The 23,751-nt window shown below is 41.2% G+C and overlaps 2 protein-coding genes across 3 annotated transcripts in view; both read left to right on the top strand.

Moving 5' to 3' along the window:
• The window catches only part of NMU (neuromedin U), a 37,796-nt gene extending 22,159 nt beyond the window's left edge, over positions 1-15,637 (top strand). For both annotated transcript variants that reach the window (XM_003806476.6, XM_008954288.6), the window contains exons 5-10: positions 3,477-3,506; positions 3,594-3,644; positions 5,607-5,681; positions 10,288-10,341; positions 11,684-11,723; positions 15,457-15,637. In XM_003806476.6, coding sequence (XP_003806524.3) covers positions 3,477-3,506; positions 3,594-3,644; positions 5,607-5,681; positions 10,288-10,341; positions 11,684-11,719 — 246 coding nt within the window. In that variant the 3' untranslated portion in view covers positions 11,720-11,723; positions 15,457-15,637. The remainder of the gene's footprint in view (positions 1-3,476; positions 3,507-3,593; positions 3,645-5,606; positions 5,682-10,287; positions 10,342-11,683; positions 11,724-15,456) is intronic.
• A 2,919-nt stretch (positions 15,638-18,556) lies between these two features.
• PDCL2 (phosducin like 2) overlaps positions 18,557-23,751 on the top strand; it is a 37,864-nt gene continuing 32,669 nt past the window's right edge. Inside the window, exon 1 of the mRNA XM_003806475.6 lies at positions 18,557-18,735. Coding sequence (XP_003806523.1) covers positions 18,730-18,735 — 6 coding nt within the window. The 5' untranslated portion in view covers positions 18,557-18,729. The remainder of the gene's footprint in view (positions 18,736-23,751) is intronic.

Consider the following 23,751-nt stretch of genomic DNA (forward strand, 5'->3'; position numbering starts at 1 on the left):
TGAGCTGCCGGGTACACCTCCCAGAAGGGGCGGTGGCCGGGCAGAGGGGCTCCTCACTTCCCAGTAGGGGCGGCCGGGCAGAGGCGCCCCTCATCTCCCGGACCAGGCGGCTGGCCGGGCGGGGGGCTGACCCCCCCACCTCCCTCCCAGACGGGGCGGCTGGCCAGGCAGAGGGGCTCCTCACTTCCCAGTAGGGGCGGCCGGGCAGAGGCTCCCCTCACCTCCCGGACGGGGCGGCTGGCCGGGCTGGGGGCTGACCCCCCCACCTCCCTCCCAGACAGGGCGGCTGGCCAGGCGGGGGGCTGACCCCCCCACCTCCCTCCCGGATGGGGCGGCTGGCCGGGTGGGGGGCTGACCCCCCCACCTCCTTCCCGGACCGGGCGGCTGGCCGGGCAGAGGGGCTCCTCACTTCCCAGTAGGGGCGGCCAGGCAGAGGCGCCCCTCACCTCCCGGACGGGGCGGCCGGCCCGGCGGGGGGCTGACCCCCCCACCTCCCTCCCGGACAGGGCGGCAGGCCAGGCGGGGGGCTGACCCCCCCCACCTCCCTCCCAGATGGGGCAGCTGGCCGGGCGGGGGGCTGACCCCCCCACCTCCTTCCCGGACGGGGCGGCTGGCCGGGCAGAGGAGCTCCTCACTTCCGAGTAGGGGCGGCTGGGCAGAGGCGCCCCTCACCTCCCGGACTGGGCGGCTGGCCGGGAAGGGGGCTGACCCCCCCACCTCCCTCCCGGATGGGGCGGCTGGCCGGGCAGAGGGGCTCCTCACTTCCCAGTAGGGGCGGCCGGGCAGAGGTGCCCCTCACCTCCCGGATGGGGCGGCTGGCCGGGTGGGGGGCTGACCCCCCACCTCCCTCCCGGTCAGGGCGGCTGGCCTGGCAGGGGGCTGACCCCCCCACCTCCCTCCCGGACGGGGCGACTGGCCGGGCGGGGGGCTGACTCCCCCACCTCCCTCCCAGATGGGGCGGCTGGCCTGGCAGGGGGCTGACCCCCCCCCCTCCCGGACGGGGCGACTGGCCGGGCGGGGGGCTGACTCCCCCACCTCCCTCCCAGATGGGGCGGCTGGCCAGGCGGGGGGCTGACCCCCCCACCTCCCTCCCGGACGGGGTGGCTGGCCGGGCGGGGGGCTGACCCCCCCCACCTCCTTCCCGGACGGGGCGGCTGGCTGGGCAGAGGGGCTCCTCACTTCCCAGTAGGGGCGGCCAGGCAGAGGCGCCCCTCACCTCCCAGACGGGGCGGCTGGCCGGGCAGGGGGCTGACCCCCCCCACCTCCCTCCCGGACGGGGTGGCTGGCCAGGCGGGGGGCTGACCCCCCCACCTCCCTCCCGGACGGGGCGGCTGGCCGGGCGGGGGGCTGACCCCCCCCACCTCCCTCCCGGACGGGGCGGCTGGCTGGGCGGGGGGCTGACCCCCCCACCTCCCTCCCGGACGGGGCGGCTGGCCTGGTGGGGGCTGACCCCCACCTCCCTCCTGGATGGGGTGGCTGCCGGGCAGAGACGCTCCTCACTTCCCAGATGGGGTGGCTGCCGGGTGGAGGGGCTCCTCACTTCTCATATGGGGTGGTTGCCAGGCGGAGGGTCTCCTCACTTCTCAGACGGGGCGGCTGGGCAGAGACGCTCCTCACCTCCCAGATGGGGTCGCGGCCGGGTAGAGGCGCTCCTCACTTCCCAGACGGGGCGGCGGGGCAGAGGCGCTCCCCACATCTCAGACGATGGGCGGCTGGGCAGAGAGGCTCCTCACTTCCTAGATGGGATGGTGGCCGGGAAGAGGCGCTCCTCACTTCCTAGATGGGATGGCGGCCGGGCAGAGACGCTCCTCACTTTCCAGGCTGGGTAGCCAGGCAGAGGGGCTCCTCACGTCCCAGATGATGGGCGGCCAGGCAGAGACGCTCCTCACTTCCCAGACAGGGTGGCGGCCGGGCAGAGGCTGCAATCTCGGCACTTTGGGAGGCCAAGGCAGGTGGCATGCTTCGCCGGGTGGTCAGAGCTATTCGCCCATAGTCCGTAGCCCAGAGCCGGGGCTGCTCGGCTCTCCGTCCCGGGGGGCCGGGGCCGGGCTGGAGGCGTGCGAGCCTCTCATCGCCGCCTCCCAGCGCAGCCACCCGAGCCGCCGCCGCCGCCGCCGCCTCCCTCCATGGCTCAGCAAAACTTTTACAGATGGATCTTTCTAAGCTGCTAAGCACATCTTATGGTTCAAAGGTCAGGATATTGTACTTTGTGGGAGAGTAGGGCATTAAGAATGCAAAAAAAAAGCAAACTGTATTGTCATTGTCTTGGTTTCTTATTAAAATTACCTGATTCTTCTGGGAGAACTTTTTGTCCTGGAGTGAGAGTAGATGGGAACTTCAAAAGTAGCATAAGCACCATACCTAATTTTATAATCTCTATCTTATGGATGAACTTATTTTAAAGCTACTTTATTAAAGATGAGAGCTTCAGGTTTGGAATTATATTTTTCATTTGCAATTCTAACTTAATCTGTGGTCATTGGTACACTCTGACTTCCATACCTTTCATATATAATAATTCAAAGAAAAAAACATTCATAATTTGAAAGCATAAATGTTTTATGAAACTAAATAATCTCTGCCTACAATTGTATATTTATCCATTGTTTCTAATGGTGACATTGTCCAAAAAGCATAATTGATTTTTTCCTAATTAAGATAAAAGAAATGACAACGGTGTTTATTCATGGTCTTCCATTTGTATTAAAAGCAAGTGAGAAAGAACAACAACAAAAAAGGAATTATAAGATTTAAATTTTTTTTTTTTTTTTTGAGATGGAGTCTCGCCCTGTCGCCCAGGCTGGAGTACAGTGGCGCCATCTCGGCTCACTGCAAGCTCCGCCTCCCGGGTTCACGCCATTCTTCTGCCTCAGCCTCCTGAATAGCTGGGACTACAGGCGCTCGCCCCACCAGGCCTGGCTAATTTTTTGTATTTTTTTTAGTAGAGACAGGGTTTCACCGTGTTAGCCAGGATGGTCTCAGTCTCCTGACCTCGTGATCCGCCCACCTCGGGCTCCCAAAGTGCTGGGATTACAGGCGTAAGCCACCGCGCCCGGCTAAAATTTTTTTTATGGAAGACATCAAAACCAACTCATAACCTTCATATTTAGTTATAAACAGTAAAAATATTTGCATGTGATTCTTTCAGTCTTCTCCTCTGAATATTCCATCATGTCATGATATAATAATTTCCCATTCTACCACTGTTGAATATTTAGGATGTTTCCAATTTTTTACACTTATGAATAAAGTTGCAGTAAAGAGATCTTTATGCACATCTTTATTTGTAAACAATATTCAATTAATTTCCCATTTATTTTTAGAGCAACGGATGCTTAATTACAGTCTTGTATTTTGTATGTAACATGAGTCATGTGTTTTAAATAATTATGTGTTATAACATTATAAAATTACTGTATATAAGATAGTAAAATTTTACAATATATAATGATATATACAATATCTCTTTTCAATAGGAACAAGATGAAAAAGATAATACTAAAAGGGTAAGATGATTTTCATACATCTATACCTTATAAAATAATAAGGGAACCATTAATTTTTATAGTAAAAATACTGCTTTTTTTAAACAGTTCTTATTTCATTATTCGAAGACACAGAAGTTGGGCAAGTCAAATGTTGTGGTAAGTTGTGGAACTACTTCTTAGTAATCACTAATATTTGTTTAAAAGAATGAAACTGTTTTTGCAGCATAATAGAGCTAGATCAGAATTCAAATTTTTTACTTTAAAAGTTTATATGTGAGTAAAGGAATGAAATTCAATATTTATTATACATTTGATTTATTTTATATGTCAATTACTACCTGTACATTAAATTGATTCGTTAATTCATTCATTCATTTAACAGTTATTTACAAAGTATTAGCTATATGCTATATGCCAGGCACAATCCTAGGTACTAGAAATATAGCAATAAATAAAACAAAATTTAAAAAAGAAATCCCTGGCCAGGTATGGTGGCTCATGCCTGTAATCCCAGCAGTTTGGGAGGCCGAGGCAGGAGGATCACTTGAAGTACAGAGTTCGAGACCAGCCTGGCCAACATGGTGAAACCCTGTCTCTACTAAAAATACAAAAATTAGCCAGATGTGGTGGGGCACGCCTGTGGTCCCAGCTACTCGGGAGGTTGAGGCAAGAGAATTGCTTGTACCCAGGAGGTGGAGGTTGCAGTGAGCTGAGATCACGCCACTGCACTCCAGCCTGGACGACAGAGCGATACTCTGTCTCAAAAAAAAAAAAAAAAAAGAAAAGAAAAGAAAGAAAAATCCCTGCTTTTGTGAAACACATTCTAAAGACCAAGAAAATAAAAAAAGCAAATAAATAAGTAAAACATATTGTTTCAGATGGCAATTGTTGCAAATTTAAAAATCATTTGATCCAAGGGCATTTTTTATTTTAAAGAATGATTGTCAAAAATGTAATTAAATATAATTAGAAATATCCTCTTCTATTCGTAAGATCTTCTTATTAGTAATTAGGCATTTAATGTGAGAATGTATTCTCTAAGGTTAGCCAAAAACCAATAATTTGAATTCAGTTCACTTTAAAATCATGTAGTATTAGCGGTAGTTTTTCTTTTTGTATGCATGGGTTTTAAAAATGCTAACCAACCTACTTGGTGTTTCAATCTAGAATACTTAGAAATTATTTGACTATAATATTATTTCCACACTTGTGATTCACTTCCATGAACCAATTTAGGGAATGAGGAGCATAGTGTATTTTAAACAGATATATACCTATGGAAAGGTAACTATAATCTTAAACTCAGTTTGAAATATTTATCACATGGAATATTACATATGAGGAGGCGAAAGATTATACTGGCTTTACACCAAATACAAGTTGAATTAGTTCACAGATAACTGTTATACAGGGCTCAACATAATCCATGTGATAAATGAATTTAAGATTAATGAGAAGTCTCAATGTGACCCATACCTTTTTAAAAAATGCAGCCATATCAGGTAGGTAGCTACATATCTCAAGTGTGCTTTCATTTTCTTTGTCTTGGCACCTTTACATTTTGGGAAAATGTATCTTAGTCACAGTTTTCACTATCGAGAACACATTGTCATTTTCACACATTGTTGTCTTGCTCCCAACGTTTCCGTTTTAAGTATATAATTTATAAAGGAGGTTATTAGATGTGTGTATAGTATAATCTTCCAGATTAACATGTTTATAGTGGAAAATTGCTACTGGCAGTGTGGGTTTCGCCTGGTCCGAATTATTTTGAGTAAGTCTAGTAACAGACAGACTGCCTTTTGCCTCTCAAAGAGGCAGTGAGGGGTTTTACTTGCTGACAGTTCACAAGAGAGCTGCAGCCGTCAGGAAAGTGCTTCTTCTCAATATAAGGATAAAAATCCCAGCGTAGAGCTACCAAATTTTATCCCACCTCTTGGTTTATTCTCCACAGTTCTTTGAATTGCTCCCAAAGACCTGTTTTAGGTGACATCTTTAATTTTCTGTTTTGTCTGGGACAAGTTTAGTGGGTAAAAACAAAAACAAATAGGAAACCGTCTTGATGGCCAGTGCTGAGAAGCCATGCACTCATTCACGTGTGTGTTCATGTCCTCTCAGTCGTCAGTTGTGCATCCGTTGCTGCAGCTCGTTCCTCACCTGCATGAGAGAAGAATGAAGAGATTCAGAGTGGACGTATGTAATACAAACTGCATGCTGGCTTTGCCATTCCGTGTGGGGCAGCCCTTTCTGTTAATTCCCAGCTGTGGTAGTTCATCAAATGCTGCTCTTCAGGATAAGCCCACACTAATACCCAGTTAGCCAATGTAAGAGCATCTGTTTGCAGACTAGAAGAGAATTGTTCAAGCCGCCTTTCCATGGCCCCCTGCAATATTGTGTCCCTTCTAGCTGAAGCTGTGGACATTGAGGAAAGCTGGAATTATACTGTTTTCCAAAAGCCATGACTTTTGGTGAGAAAATCTATTCTTGGTTTAAGAAAGGACACTGCTTTTGTCCAGTCCTTAGGTAGGAATAAGAGAACAAATAAAGGACAATGTACTGCCCCTCTGTATCCAGCTTGGCAAATAGCTAGGATGGCAAGCTTTCTGCTCAAGTATTTAAATGTTGTTAAGAGTGGGCCAGGCCTGGTGGCTCACACCTGTAATCCCTTCAACTTTGGAAGGCCCAGGTGGGTGGATCCCTTGAGGTCAGGAGTTCAAGACCAGCCTTGGCAACATGGCGAAACCCCGTCTCTACTAAAAATACAAAAAAAAAATTAGCCAGGCATATTGGCGCATGCCTGTAATCCCAGGTACTCGGAGACTGAGGCACAAGAATCGCTTGAACCCAGGAGGCAGAGGTTGCACTGCACTCCAGCTTGGGTGACAGAGCAAGACTCCGTCTCAAAAAAAAAAAAAAAAGTAAGAGTATGGTTCATGAAGTAAATATCGGAAACTAAATATATATACTTTGTTTTTTTCAACAAAAAATGTGACCTAAATCCAGCATCTATGTGTAAGATGAATGTAACCCCATTAACACATTCTTACTGTGTTACACTGTGGAGATTTTACAGTCATTTAAAAAGAATCCTAACTCTTGTCGCTCACACCTGTAATCCCAGCACTTTGGGAGGCTGAGGTGGGTGGATCATTTGAGGTCAGGAGTTTGAGACCAGCCTGGCCAACATGGTGAAACCCCGTCTCTACTAAAAATACAAAAATTAGCCGGGCGTGGCGGTGGGCGCCTGTGATCCCAGCTACTCGGGAGGCTGAGGCAGAAGAATCGCTTGAACCGGGGAGGCAGAGGTTGCAGTGAGCTGAAATCTCGCCACTGCACTCCAGCCTGAGTGACAGCGCGAGACTCCGTCTCGAAAAAAAAAAAAAGAAAAAAAATCCTAACCTTTGTAACACTGATAATTTCTAGGATTATATATATATATATATATATTTTTTTTTTTTTTTTGGGACGGACTCTTGCTCTGTCGCCCAGAGGTGCGATCTCGGCTCACTGCAAGCTCCGTCCCCCGGGTTCACACCATTCGCCTGCCTCAGCCTCCCGAGGAGCTGGGATCACAGGCGCCCGCCGCTACGCCCGGCTAATTTGTTGTATTTTTAGTAGAGACGGAGTTTCACCGTGTAAGCCAGGATGGTCTCGATCTCCTGACCTCGTGATCCGCCCGCCTCGGCTTCCCAAAGTGCTGGTATTACAGGCGTGAGCCACTGCGCCCGGCCTCTAGGATTATTTTTTTAAGTAATGCCTTCCCTTGCTGTAATACATTATAATTTTCAGTCTTATATTATCTCATTTTATCCTTTGAGGAACTCCGTTAGTACTTATACAAGTATTATTTCCCATTTACAAAAGGGAAAGCAAGTCAGAATAGTTGAAGGAGTTTCCCCAGATCGTATTAGTAAGAGAAAGTACAAAATAGTTTTCTGACTTCTGATCTAGGCAATTTTTTTTTCACTATGCTGTACCCTTTATAGTTTAATTTGGATACTTTTATTATGTTATTTTTAAATTATGTATTTTATTATTAAAAGTTGAATTCAGGCTGGGCGCGGTGGCTCACGCCTGAAATCCCAGCACTTTGGGAGCCCGAGGTGGGCGGATCAGCTGAGGTCAGGAGTTTGAGACCAGCCTGTCCATCATGATGAAATCCCATCTCTACTAAAAATACAAAAACAAAAACAAAAAAAAATCAGCTGGCATGGTGGCGGCACCTGTAATCCCAGCTATTTGGCAGGCTGAGGCAGGAGAATCGTTTGAACCAGGGAGGCAGAGGTTTCAGTAAGCCGAGATCGTGCCACTGCACTCCAGCCTGGGTGACAGAGCAAGACTCCATCTCAAAAAAAAAAAAAAGAAAAAAAAGAAGTTGAGTTCAGATCATCAAAGTTTTCCTTAATTTCAACACCATATTTAATTTATTCTTCTTAAAGTGCTACCCAAAGTTTTCAGATACTTTTAAAAACACATAGAGTTTAGGTGAATATATTCCTCAAAATTTATTTTTATGGCCAGTATTTCCTCCCTAGAATCTTCACATTCTTAAATGAAGTTTCCATCAAAGAAGACAATATCTGATGCCAACTGTAAAGAGAAATGTAAGATCTTAGGCAGTAGCCCCTTAAAATTTTAGAATTTGCAGAATGAAGAAAAAAGCAGTTGTCATCAAACTCTCTAGAAGTAATACATGCTTTTTTGATTTAACTTTTACTTCTTAAAAGTGTTTGCTTGAGTTATGAATTAGTAAACAATTTCAACTTAAAGATACAGTTTCTTAAAAGACACCAACAATCATTAGTGTGACTACATTATTTCAGTGCCGTGATTTACAAAACCAAAGCTAATCACTCAGTATTGTGGCCAGCTTAGTACATTGACTGAATTTTCCATCTTCAGTGATACCATCTATATTTTCAGACAAATGATAGATCTTAAGGGTATTTTGCAGCCAGTCAATTTCCTAGAAAGCTATGAAAGAAAATAATGTAAAAGATGAATAGAAATGCAATTGCAGGAGAGTGTTCGCTTTGCTGGGCCTAAGTCATCTAATTTTAAAATATATCTTTGATAGTGAAATATTTTGAATTCTTGAAGAAATGAGGTTTTAGATCTTAAAACACTTTTCTTAAATTTTGTTTGCTAGACATCTTCCAATATCATTCCCACATCTTTTATCTTTACCTCCCAAATTATTTTATATGATGCTCTATGCTAATGATAAAACTCTAAAAAGATCTGTATGTTTGGGTTTAGCATTTGGAAGTTTGTATTTGGCACATTTAAATTTACATTTTGTCTGGACTTTTAGTTTTTTCTCTTTAATATAATATGCATTTGAATTTTTTTATTTTTATTATCATTATTTTTTTGAGACAGGGTCTTTCTCTGTCACCTAGGCTGGAGTGCAGTGACGTGATCATGGCTTACTGCAGACTTGACCTCCTGGGCTCAGGCAATCCTCCCACATCAGCCTCCTGAGGAGCCTGAGGAGCTGGGTCCACAGGTGTATGCCATCGCACCTGGCTCAATTTTTTTATTATTTGTAGAGACTAGGTCTCTCTATGTTGCCCAGGCTGGTCTCAAACTCCTGGGCTCAAGTGATTCTCCAACATCAGCCTCCCAAAGTGCTCAGATTACAGGCATGCGCCACTGTGCCCAGCTGAGAACGTTGCTTATATAGGTATATAAACATATGGTTTATATGTGTACATTTTTTTAAATTTTGAAAACTTAAAAAAAATTTATTTTTTGTTTTTCATTGGTTTATTATAGTTATACATATTTTGGGGGTACACGTGATATTTTGATACATGTATACAGTGTGTACATTTTCAAATACAGATTTTTTTCAACATTAAGTAATTTGGGGAGTTATAGTAAAGATGAAAATTAAGTACAAATATTGAGGATTTAAAATACGTTTGTTGCAAACTAAGTATTTCAGAATTTAAACATACATCAAAGCCATTTCTTAGAATTTAATATGATTGTATTCGTATTATAAAATAGTTAAAAAAGGTCTTGGCTGAAAGATTTCATGGTGATAGCCATGCTGATAATGCTTTTATGATATAGGTAATTGTTAATGAAAATAGGAAGTTGAAGCTATAAGCCAATTTTATGGAAACCATAAAATGTTAATGTATTTTTTTCATGAAGCTTAAAATGAAATGTTTAAGAAAAAGATATACTTATTATGAATAATTGGGTCATTCCTGTTAATATTTGGATATTTAAAAATTAACATTCTGCACATATAATTATATTAGGAACATCTATCCTAAAGCTTCATTGAATAAATGTAGTTTACCAAATTTGTCCCTCAATTTCAAACTACATTTCTGTAGAAATATTGGATAATGTTTTTTAGCTTTGACACAATTCTGTTTTATATTTTCCCCTGTTCATGGGTTAACACATGCAATATGTATTTTAAATAAATTATTTCATTCTAACAAAATGCTGAAAGGAGATTTTAAATATAGTCAATTATGAAATGTCTGTCATTTCTCTTTCTACTTATTGATGAATTCACCTACAACTGATAAAATTCCTGAAAGGCAAATCTGTCACACTGACAAGGAAATTATTTTTAAATATAAGATTCTGATAATACTGCTAGTTGTTGAAAATTTTCAGGTATGATACAAAAATTCTCTATTCAAGTCCCTGATTCCCTCTATGTTTAGTTATGACAGTTGAAAGTAATTTTGACCCTCAATGTACTTTCAAGGAGAATTTGCACTTATTTTTAGTGTTATGTGATTTGTAATGCCCTCATTTTCTCTTCTAGGAAGAATTCCAAAGTCCCTTTGCAAGTCAAAGTCGAGGATATTTTTTATTCAGGGTAGGTACATACTGTATTTTAAAAAAATCAATCTACACCAAAATTTAAAAATATGTTCCCTGTGTATTTAACTTTTACATTTCAATTAAGTTTTAAAGTTTATAGATGTTTGGCATCAGGTGTTACAGTCTGACATTCACTTCTGTCACCACCTTATTGCTTCAATACCACAGTATCTCTGATCTCTGATCTCTTCTTTGATCTATTGCTCATGTTTAAACACCTCAAATAGCATTCACCTATTTGACACTTTAATTCCATGACATTTTATGTATAGAAAGTAACTGTCTTAAAGATACACTATTCCTTATGTTCTATGGAATTATTTACAAAATTTTTGACTCAGTAGATTGGAAGAGTTATGAATACTTTCACAAATTCTTAAAATTAAAAGAATCTGCCATAATAAAAGGTATAAGTAGACAGAATTTCAGGATTACAGTTCTGATTTTGTTTGTCCACATTGTCTATAAAATGTGAGGTTTTTTTTCTAGGCAGCTACACTTTGCAAAATATTTGCATCCTTAATACATTACCAGAAAGTTTTAATTAATTCATTCAACAACTATTTATTGAACTTCTACTGGGTGCTGAGCAATGTACCAAGGGCTGGGACTATAAAGACAGATAGGATTCCATTCCTATGCTCTAGGAATTTAGATAGGCTCCAAAACAGATAAGTAAACAAATATAAAGTACTGTGTGAAATGCACTTGTAGTCCAAAGGCTGTGATTTCCAAAAGAAAAGCATTTAATTCCAGCTGGGGAATGGAAGAGGTACAGAGAAGACTTCAAGGGCTGAATCCTGAAGCATCAATGGGAATTGGTTGATGAAATATTTAGCTAAGAAATTTCAGCTTTACACTAAAGGCTAAGGAGGGGGCAAATGTGGTAAGATTTGCCTTTTGGAAAATAATTCTAACAGCAAATTAGAGAATGGATTGAATGAAGGAATTGGACTGATAGCAGGAAGGAGTAAGCAGCTAAACAGCCCTGACTTCAGTAAGTTCCTTTTGGTTCATATCAAATTAAAATTGAGAACATTTGTTTTAAAATGTTGGTACCATCAAGGAAATAAGCAAAGTCAAATAGCATCTAGTTCACGGTGGTCTTTGCAGCATTAGCAGCACCTCAGAACTTCTTAGAAATACAAATTTCTCAGGATTCTCAGACTTACTAAATCAGAAATTCTGGCTATGGGGTCCAGCAGTCTATGTTGTAAAAAGCCCTTTAGATGATTGTGATGCACGTTAAACACTCCTCTAAATCATCGATCTGTTTCTATGACTGTTAGCTTGCATCTTTAGTTACACTGATTTATTTCTAATCTATTATTTTTCAGCCACGGAATGGAAGAAGGTCAGCAGGGTTCATTTAAAATGGTATGTGAGAAATAAATAAATAAATAAATAAAATAGTATGCATTTCACAGTTCAACACAGTTTGACATTTGCTGTTGTTTTCAAATAGTCACAAATTAAACTATGTTAAATATATTTCTATTATTTGATTGCATATGTACATGAATGTTCCATATAAATACTACAATGATAGGAGCTGTAAGGGCTTTATTGTAATGAGAAAATATCAGTTTTTTAGGGCTTCATTTGCTTTGCCTATGTCATTTATTCCTCAGACTATGTCACAATAGTAATGATCATAAGTGATTTTGTAGACATTGATCTTATCATCATTTATTGTGCAAGTAGGATATGTCAGGGAATGAATTCTTATTGCAGTAATCAGTGTCTATCATAACGGGCCAAGATTTACAGACTGAAAGTACTTCTGTCATCTAAATAACTGATACTCAAAGATTCTTTATAAAAGCTAGTGATTTACCAGTTTCTAGAGAATATTTTAAAATGTGGAAAGACATGAGAGAATGTTACCTCTTCTTTTGTGCTACCAGAATTTCTACCTCAGTGCTGGACATAGAGTAGAAATTTAGTAGCTGTTGACTGTTCCCACATGTTTAATAAATATGTTAATCCTAATATTTTATTAGACGATAAATGTTGAAATCAAACCCAAATGCAGATTCATAAATTTATACCACAGAAATAAAAGTGTATTCTATTAAGTTTTGTAATCCTAAATCCAGATTTTATGCTGAACATATTTTTTCAAATATATCATTCATTTTAGACTGGGCATAGTGGCTCATGCCTGTAATCCCATCACTTTGGGAGGCTAGGGCACGAGGATCGCCTGAGCACAGGATTTTGAGACCCCATCTCTACAAATACTTAAGAAAAAAATTAGCCAGATGTGGTGGTGCATGCCTGTAGTCCTAGCTACTTCAGAGGCTGAGATGGGAGGATGGCTTGAGCCCAGGAGTTTGAGGCTGTGAGCTATGATCTTTCCTCTGCACTCCAGCCAAGGCAATAGAACAAGAATTTATCTCACACACAAAAAAAAAAAAAAAAACCACAACCAAAACAACAACAACAAAGTAAACTTCAAGAAGGCAGAAGGAAGAAAGTTATAAAAATGAAAGAAGAAATTGATGTTAAAAATAGTAAAGTAGAAGGACAGTAAACAAAGCAAAAATCTGTCAGTAATTCTTTACAAAAAATAAAATAAATTATACTAGTGTAATCAAGAAAAAGGATAAAATCATAAATATAGAAAAGTACAAATGAAAAGAGAAATTAAACAGAGAAGAAATAAAAATCATGAAAGAGTACTTTGCACATCTCTCTACACATCAGTTTGGAAACCTGGATAAAATGGAGGATTGTCTAATAAAGTAGGTGCTACCAAAATTGACCTCAGAAGAAAGAAAAACACTAAACAGACTAATAGGTATGGGGAAAAAATTGGAATATGTTATCTAGAAACTATACCCGCGGCTGGGCACAGTGGCTCACACCTATAATCCCAGCACCTTGGGAGGCCAAGGTGGGCAGATCACCTGAGGTCGGTAGCCTGACCAGCCTGACCAACATGGAGAAATCCTGTCTCTCCTAAAAATACAAAATTAGCCTGGCGTGGTGGTGCATGCCTGTAATCCCAGCTACTCGGGAGGCTGAGGCAGGAGAATCACTTGAACCCAGGAGGCAGAGGTTGCAGTGAGCCAAGATTGCACCATTGTACTCCAGCCTGGGCAACAAGAGCAAAAAAAAAGGAAACCATGCCCACTCAAAACTATACTCTGTCTCAAAAAGAAGAAGAAGAAGAAAAAAAAAGAAACTATACCCACAATATACCCTCAAAAAGTACTAAGCCAATAATTTTGAATTTTTTCAGCTCAGAGAAAGAAGAAAAATTACCCAATATTTTTATGAAGCCAGCATAATATTAATATAAAAACTTTAAAAAAGTATAAAAAATGAAACTGTAAGTAAATTGTATTTATAAATATTAATGTAAAAATTTAAAAGGAATAATATTAAACAGTATTCATCAGTATACTTAAATAATTTTATGACCCCACTAAGATTTGTTCCAGCAACTCAAGGATGGTTCAACGTTAAGAAGTGTGTTAAAAGTTTTCACTATTAGAAGAAAAATTATGATAATCTCAACAGATGCTTTTGGTAAAATTTCACATCAATTTCTGATCTATTAGGAAGAGATTAATCCTTTCTTGACATGATTTATACAATGGTCTCAAACCAAGTTAGTACAGTAGCTGGCTTGTTAGTGAAACACTTTGGAGCTTTTCCGTTAATGTCAGGAACAAGATAAAGATACTCTCTAATTTCTTATTTAATGTAGTTCTTAATGTGTTAGCCAATTCAATTAGAAAAGAAAGAAATAAAAGATTCAAATAGTGGAAAAGTGAAGGAAAAATTTAATGTGCTCATGGGACATAATTAGAAACTTGAATTTGCAGACTGTGTTTGGTATTAACTCCTGCTTCAGAAGAGGCCTGATAAATTATGTTCACATAAGGAATATGAGAAAACATATCCTTAATTTTGTATTTTTTCAAGGAACAAAGAACAGAGAGCTAATGGAAAAGAAACTATTTTATCTTTTATAATATTATAAATGTACATTGGCATTTAAAAATTTTATTAAATAGCTTAATATTAAATGGGAAAAAATACCTGTGATTGTAACATTGAAATAAGTATTAGAGTGTTCACAATGTGAAACAGAATTTAATCCATGATTTGGTGAATTTAGTAAAAAAAAAAAAAACCTCCAAAATTGAGAATAATTGCTTTATTCAGATTATTTTCAAGATTAGGGTGTACATAAACTAATGTACTTGTGATTTCATTTTATTTTGCCAATAGAAAAACAATATAATAATCATTTTTTCTTTTTTTTTCTCATCTGATTTTCTAAGGCCTTTCTCTATCCTGATGACCTATATTTATTTAGAAAGTGGTTAAACATAAAATAGAATGATTTAGTTGCAAATATAGGAGGAAATAGATATACAAGGAGTAAATGTAAGCTTTTGAAATAGCTTATTCATAAATCTTATTGGTATTAATGAGCTTTAGGAAATCACTTTTAAATAGTTAAATACTGTAAACTGTTGGAAGACACAGACATACAGAATAAGTGTTCCATTAGAGACAGATTAAATGATATATAGTTAAAAATATACAGACAGGCTGGGTACGGTGACTCACCCCTGTAATCCCAGCACTTTGGGAGGCCAAAGGGGCAGATCACTAGAGGTCAGGAATTCGAGACCAGCCTGACCAACATGGTGAAACTCTGTCTCTACTAAAAATACAAAAATTAGCTGGGCATGGTGGTGCACTTCTGTAATACCAGCTACTCAGGAGGCTGAGGCAGGAGAATTGCTTGATCCAGGGAGGTGGAGGTTGCAGTGAGCCAAGATCACGCCACTGCACTCCAACCTGGGCAACAGAGCAAGACTCTGTCTCAAAAAAAAAAAAAAAAAAAAAAATATATATATATATATATATATATATATACACACACACACACATATATATATTTCTTCTGTCTGTGTGCGTGTGTGTGTGTGTGTGTGTGTATATATATATATATACAGATGGGAAATATGTCAGATGCTAATGTTATTCTATGACAAAATATTTATAGAAATGTCTATATACAAACATTATATACACACATTCACGTGGTCATTTACACTTTAATTCAATTTTTCTTTTTTTACAGGATGCCAGCTAATTTTCCACAGAGCAATGCTATGGAATACAAAATGTACTGACATTTTGTTTTCTTCTGAAAAAAATCCTTGCTAAATGTACTCTGTTGAAAATCCCTGTGTTGTCAATGTTCTCAGTTGTAACAATGTTGTAAATGTTCAATTTGTTGAAAATTAAAAAATCTAAAAATATTTTTGCTTAGTGTTTTAATGAGAAATACTGTGTAATAAACCTGTAAATAATGATGTTCCTTAGATCCCTGCCAGGTTTGACAGTACGGCACACATGCATTTTTTTTTTGAGACAGTTTGGCTCTGTCACCCAGGCTGGAGTGCAGTGGTGTGATCTTGGCTCACTGCAACCTCTGCCTCCTGGGTTCAAGCGATTCTCCTGCCTCAGCCTCCCGACTAGCTGGGATTACAGGCATGCGCCACCATGCTCAGCTAATTTTTTTTTTGTATTTTTTTTGTATTTTTAGTAGAGATGGGGTTTCACCATGTTGGCCAGGCTGGTCTCGAACTCCTGACCACAGGTTATCCACCTGCCTTGGCCTCCTAAAGTGCTGGGATTACAGGCATGAGTCACCGTGCCCTGCCCATATGCTTTTTTGATGTTTTCATTAAAGGCAGTCAGAGAGAGTTGAGAGTTGAGTTTTAATGAGCTGTTTTAGTTTATCATGTTTGGATTTTTGTCAGTGACAAAACCACCAGCTCTCATAAATACCAGAATGCCCAGTAGCTACCAATCTTAGAATGTGAGCACCAACTGAAACTATACTAGTTGGAGGATTGGGCCATAACCCATCCAATAGTCCAATAAGCAAGTTCTGATTTATAAACTGTATAATGGATTTCTGATTGCTACAAATATATCAGAGGACTAACTTCTTCTACCAACTCATAGTATTCAATTTATCCTAAAATAAGTTACTTCACCTCGCAATATCTGAAAGGCAACCAGTCTTGTCTATTAGCAGAAAGAAAATAATCTTATTAATAGAGGATCATGAACACACATTGGGAACTTTTAACATCAAATAAATGTTTAGTGGGCACAGAGTTAACTTCAGATGGAGATTGAATTTATCTCCTCTCAGGTTCCCCTTGATCTTTTTTCCTTCTGACCTCTGTCTTAGATTCCCACCTCCTCCATCAGGAAGGTTGCTGGCCGATTGGAAAGGAGTGGCTCTTTTGAGTAGGTAGAATTGGGTCTATACAGACATTCTTCAGAGCAGAGTATCTAACAAATCTTTGTCTTTCTAATGTTGACCAATTATTATAGCTTAAGTTACACCTTTTACTAACAAAGTTCCTGAATTTCACTTCTTGTTAACCTGAGTGAAGAACATAAGAAGAAGCAGAAGAGAAAAAAATACATTATTTTTAGAAAAATAAATTGCCTTGATAAGATAGGGACTTGAGAGCAAGGAGAGCATGCTGCCCTAAAACCACAAATGCATGGGGCAGCATTAGCTAGTTCTGTGCACAGTACTTCAACTAGCCTGGACTTTGGATTGTCAAAATAAGAAAAGAATATTAATTTAATCAGCAGTTCCCAGGGCCTCTCAGAAACCCAGAGAGACATAGGTAACATTTTTAGGGCTCCTGGGATGAATAAGAAGAAGAAAGAGAAGAAGAAGATGAGAAAAATACCAAGACATGATTACAAAAATTGTGATATGTTTTTAATTATTTATATTTAACAGATTCATGTCTCATACACAAACACAACAGAATATATGGGCTACTAGGAGTATAAGATTTGTATTAAGTATCAGCTAGGCACTAGAGATGGACTGGTCCCATGTTGAACCCAAGTTTAAAGTTATGTCATTAAAAACATTTTTTTTTCTTTCCAAGTCCTGTGAGTATATCTCTGGAACTGTGTAAAACAACTTGTATAAAACACCAAGTGTTTTCCTCAAGTTCCTGGCATCTCCCAGTAAACATCCTTTCCTTAATTTAAACACAGAGGAACCCCTACCTGTCTAGGCATCCTACCTAAAACCAGAGCTTTTTTTTTTTTTTTTTTTTTTAATTTAGACAGATCTCACTCTGTCGCCCAGGCTGGAGTGCAGTGGCGTGATCTTGACTCACTGCAAACTCTGCCTCCTGGGTTCAAGTGATTCTCCTGCCTCAGCCTCCTGAGTAGCTGGGATTACAGGCACCTGCCACGTCCTGTTAGTTTTTGTATTTTTAGTAGAGATGAGGTTTCACCATGTTGGCCAGGCTGGTCTTGAACTCCTGACCTCAAGTGATCCACCTGCCTCAGCCTCCCAAAGAGCTGGGACTGCAGGCTTGTGCCACTGTGCCTGGCCTAAAGCCAGAGCTTCTGTCACTTAAGGCAGTGGATTTTTTAAGATGGAGTTGGGGAGCCTACAGTCCCATTTAAGCATCTAATGAAAGCTCTGGCTCTTAATTTCAGAAAAAAATGTACACATACAACAAAATTACGTGTACACTTGGGGGCTGGGGGGCAAGATATTCCCTAAAATCTATCCAAATACATTGTATGGGCTAAGTGTAGTGGCTCATGCCTGTAATCCCAGCACTTTGGGAGGCTGAGGTGGGAGGATCACTTGAGCTCAGGAGTTCAAAACCAGCCTGGGCAACATGTGAGACACCTGTCTGTACAAAAAAATTTAAGAAGTTAGCTGGGTATGATGGCACATGCATCTGTGATCCCAGCTACATGGGATGCTTAGACAGGAGGACTGCTTGAGCCGTGGAGGTGGAGGCTGCTGTGAGCAGTGTTTGCACCACTTCACTCCAGCCGGTGAGACAGAGCAAGACTCTGTCTCAAAACAAAAAAATATATAGTCTATGGATTCCAGGTTAAGAACGCCTCCTCTGAAGGGTTCTCCACCACAGGAGTTTGTTATTTCTCCATGAAGACAGGACTCGGGGTTTGAAGGGTGCCAGAGTCTCTGAAACAATCGGTTGATTCAATGGTGGTGATGGAGGGAAAAGTTGACAAGAATGTCAGCACCAGCACCACAAAGGGAACAGGAAAGGCAGTGCTTGGGATAGATGCTCCAGGACCTGGCGCGTCAGTACCCACAACCATCCCCTGTGTTAGGCCTCTGCATTGCCTGGCAACCAAGCTGCCACGCCCGCCCATGCGTAACAAGTCCTTGTTCGCCTCTCCCTCTTCTGGCGGGCACTCGAAACCGCCGGGCCTGAAGCGGGCGCTCTTCCAGCCTGGAGAAGGCTGCGGGTCTCCATCCGTGGCGCCTCGCCAGCTGCAGGACGACGCGGACTCGTGAGGGGCAGAGCAGCGCATCATGCAGGTGAGGGTCGGGACCTGCCGAGCCACCATGGAACACCCAGTGGGTCTCCAGCTGGGCCCGAAGCCAAGGGACACAAATGGGGAGGGCGGACCCAGGAGGTAGGCTCTAACATTTGTTCTTGGAAAGTGCTAAATTTTGCGTGCTTCTCTGTCTAGTTTTGAGAAAAATCCTCTAGGAGAACGCCATTTTTTCAGCCTTTAAGACTTGTGTCTGTCGCTGGAGAAAACGTTAAAAGAGTTGTTACGTATTGTGTTTCACACCAAAATCATAGAAATCTTACTGGTGAATACTATTTTTGACTTAATAGAGCGGCAACGTTAGCCCAAGTGTAATTCATTTTGGTTGTCCTCCTCCACTACCTTAAAAAATAAGAACAGAAAACCTACTAGTCACATATGTCTTAATACCATATGTCCCTAGAGTTTCTTGCACCTCACCTCAAAAACTCTGTTAGACTTTTGGGAGGCGGAGGCGGGCGGATCACAGGTCAAGAGATTGAGACCATCTTGGCCAACATGGTGAAACCCCATCTCTACTAAAAATACAAAAATTACCTGGGCGTGGTGGCGTGCGCCTGTAGCCCCAGCTACCTGGGAGGCTGAAGCAGGAGAATCGCTTGAACCACAGGCAGAGGTTTCAGTGAGCCGAGATTGCGCCACTGCACTCCAGCCTGGCGGCAGAGTGAGACTGCGCCTCAGAACAAACAAACAAACAAACAAAAACTCAGACTTCCAAAATGTTTCTTAGAAGGCTCCTCCTCTGTCTAATGGTTCCTTATTAATCAGAAGCCTGTGCCGTCCTTTTTTTTTTTTTGGTACAGTAAAATTGTCTTTCTAACTTACAGAAACACCTTTTCCCCACCTGCTCCTGCAGATTAAAACCACTGGGATTTTTCTCATTTTACATATTTAATTTTGGGTGTTTGTATGTACTGTATAATTTATTAGGATATTTTGAACATCAGTTACATATAATTTTTTATTGCCAGTCCTTTCATGCTAATAATGGATTCGTAGCAAGCACATTTTATATGTGTGTAAAAACATTGCAGATTTGTCCTGATTTGCATCTGCTCTTCAGGATTGAAATGTAATTGACAGTGAAGGCAACATCACATTAACCTTTGTTGGTTTACTGATTAATTCAACAGCCAGTTATTCAGTGCTTATGTTTTAGATACGGACCTGTTCTAAGAGCTTACTAATGAGGGAACAAGAAGAAGACAGATATAACTATTAATGGCATGGTAAATGCCTTCATAGTTTGAGCAAATAGATTGTGGTGCCTGTTTCTGTTAGATAAAATTTCATGGCCTAGGGCAGTGGCTCATGCCTGTAACCCCAGCACTTTGGGAGGCTGAGGCAGGCAGATCTCTTGAGGTCAGGAGTTCAAGACCAGCCTGGCCTACATGGCAAAACCCCATTTCTACTAAAAATACAAAAAAAAAAAAAAAAAAAATTAGCTGGACATTGTGGCACATACCTGTAGTCCCAGCTACTTGGGAGGCTGAGACAGGAGAATCGCTTGAACCCAGGAGGCGGAGGATGCAGTGAGCTGAGAGTGCACCACTGCACTCCAGCCTGGGTGACAGAGCAAGATTCCATCTCGGGGGGGAAAAAATTCATAGTTCATGTCTTTTTTTTTTTTTTTTTTTTGGAGACAGGATCTTGCTCTGTCACCCAGCCTGGAGTGCAGTGACATGATCAACCTCCCAGGCTCAAGTGTTCTCCCACCTCAGCATCCCTAGTAGCTGGGACTACAGGTGCATGCCACCATACACAGTTAATTTTTTTTTTGTAGAGATGGGGTCTCGCCAAACCCAGGCTGATCTCAAACTGTTGGGCTCAAGATGGAAAAGGTACCACCTGAAATCCGCACAACAAACCTTACTCTTTTTTTTTTTTTTTTTTTGAGACAGAGCCTAGCTCTGTCATCCAGGCTGGAGTACAGTGGTGCGATCTCAGCTTACTGCAACCTCCACCTCCCGGGTTCAAGCAATTCTCCTGCCTCAGCCTCCTGAGTAGCTGGGATTACAGGAGTGCACCACCACGCCTGGCTAATTTTTGTATTTTTAGTAGAGACAGGGTTTCACCATGTTGGCCAGGCTGGTCTTGGAGTCCCGACCTCAAAAGATCTGCCTGCTTTGGCCTCTCAAAGCGCTGGGATTACAGGCATGAGTCACTGCGCCTGGCTGCCAAAGCTTACTCTTAATGTACCCTGCTTTTCCTGGTCACCTCCCCATAACTTGCCTCCCACATACCCTTCTTCTTTTGTTTCAGCGAAACATGGTATTTAAGCCTGAATTTTAAGCAACCTCTTTGACATACACTCATTTTCCCTGGTATCTCCAATGTATCCATGACGTATACATACTCATAAACTCTTTTTCTCTTGTTAATCTGTCTTTTATTACAGGAGTCTGTCCCAGCTAAGAAGTCAGAATGATAGAAAATTATTTGAGGTGGAACCAAAGGGTTTGGTCCATCAAAGGATGGGAGATGAATAGGAGGGTGAACTGGAGGTAAACACATGTCTAGGAGAATTCAGGGAAGGATATCTTGGTGCTTATTGAAACAGAGGAGAAAATGAAAAGGAGTAAACCCTGTCGAAAAACATTTCGGCCTAAGACAGCTCTCATATGGATTTGTAACCTGAGTCGTATTGTTGGGTGGTCCAGCAACCTTAAACTGTGAATTCGTTATATATTGTAGTGCCCTCAAATACCTGGAAGAAAAAAAATATAAATCCTCTGTAGAGGAAGATGTCTTTAGTTTAGGCTTTAAGGAATTCCGATCAATAAGTTTTCGAGGACAGAAAGCAGAAATCAGTCAAAGGTAACCAAGCACACAAGGAAATAAGCCACCATGAGACCATGAACCAACAGAAACAGATTTACAGAGATTTTTAGATAACAGAATGATCAGAAATAGGTTATAAAACATCCGTACTGGCTGGGCGCGGTGGCTCACGCCTGTAATACCAGCACTTTGGGAGGCCGAGGTGGGCGGATCACGAGGTCAGGAGATCGAGACCATCCTGGCTAACACGGTGAAACCCCGTCTCTACTAAAAAAATACAAAAAATTAGCCAGGTTTGGTGGCAGGCGCCTGTGGTCCCAGCTACTTGGGAGGCTGAGGCAGGAGAATGGCATGAACCCAGGAGGCAGAGCTTGCAGTAAGCCCAGATCACGCCACTGTACTCCAGCCTGGGCAACAGAGCGAGACTCTCTAAAAAAAAAAAAAGTACTTATAAATACTGAAAACTATAAAACAGACAAATAGAGTAGAATAGAAAGCCTTGAAATAAACCCACACATATTTTCAAAAAATTTTTAACAAGAGTGCCAAGACCATTAAATGGGCAACAGTTAATTTTTTTTCAATAAAGGGTGCTGGGTAAACTGGGTATCCACATGCAAAAGAATGAAGTTGGAACCTTATCTTAGACTTTGTGAATCTGAAATATCTGAAACAGGTTTCAGTTGACTTAGAAAGTTTATTTTGCCAAGGTTAAGGATGTACCCATGACACAGCCTTAAGAGGTCCTGATGACATGCGTCCAGTGTGGTTGGGGTACAGCTTGCATTTCAGGAGACATCATTCAATATGTGTAAGATGTACATTGATTTGGTCTAGTAAGGCAGGACAACTTGAAGAGGGTCTTTAAGGTCAGAAGTAGATAAGAGAGTCCTTGATCCTTTTGAGTCCTTGATTAGCCTTCCACTGAATACACAATTTAGTCTGGCTCAGTGAGTCTGCACTTTTACATAAACAGTAGAGCAGAGGAAGCAATCAGATATGCATTTGTCTCAGGTGAGTCTGAGAGGGATGACTTTCAGTTCTGTCTGTCCTTTGTCCACAAGGAATTTCCTTTTGGGCAAATTGTGAGGGAGGTGTGTAGCTTGTGTCTTTGTAGCTATTTTATTTAGGAGTAAAATGGGAGGCAGGTTTGCCTGACATAGTTCCCAACTTGACTTTTCCCTTGGCTTAGTGATTTGGGGGTCCTGAGATTTATTTTTCTTTCACAACTGTATACAAAAATTAACTCAAACTGCATCAAAGTCCTATAGCTAAAGGTAGAAATCTCTTAAAAGGAAACATAAGATAGATTCATGACATTGAGTTTGACAATAATTTCTTGGTTATGACACCAAAAGCACAGGTAACAAAAGAAAAAAATAAATTGTACTTTACCAAATTTAAAACATTTTTTTGTGTCAGAGGATATTATCAAGAGAATGAAAAGACAAGTGTTGAGACACAGTGGCTGAAACCTGTAATCCCAGCACTTTGGGAGGCTGAGGCAGGTGGATCATTTGAGGTCAGGAGTTTGAGACCAACCTGGCCAACATGGTGAAACCCAATCTCTACTAAAAATACAAAAATTAGCTGGGTGTGGTGGTGGGCATCTGTAATCTTAGCTACTCAGGAGGCTGAAGCAGGAGAATTGTTTAAACCTAGGAAGCAGAATTCTCAGTGAGCCGAGATCGCTCCACTGCACTCCATCCTGAGCAATAGACTGAGACTTCATCTCAAAAAAAAAAAATTTTAAAAAAACAGAAAAAGAAAAAAGACAACCCACAGAATAGAAAATATTGGCCGATCATATATTTGATAAGAGGATAATATCCAGAAGATATAAAGACTTCCTAAAACTCAACAACAAAAAGACAAACAACCCAATATAAAAATGGGCAAAAGATTTTGCTATAGTTTGAGTGTGTCCGCTCCAAAATTCAGTTGTTTCCAATGTGATAGTATTAGGAGGTGGGGCCTTTAAGAGGTGATTAGGCCATGAAGTCTCCTTCCTTATAAATGGGATTAGATACCCTTATAAAAGGGCTTGCTAGAGAGAGTATGTCCCTTTTTTTTTTTTTTTTTTTTTTTTACTATTCTGTCTTTTGCCACGTGAGGACACAGTGTTCCTCTCCTCTGGAAGACACAGTGTTCAAGGTACCATCTTGAAAGAAGAGATCAGACCCTCACTGGACAATGAACTTGACAGTGCCATAATCTT

This window comes from Pan paniscus, chromosome 3, assembly GCF_029289425.2.
Source record: "Pan paniscus chromosome 3, NHGRI_mPanPan1-v2.0_pri, whole genome shotgun sequence".
Classification (NCBI taxonomy): Eukaryota; Metazoa; Chordata; class Mammalia; order Primates; family Hominidae; genus Pan; species Pan paniscus.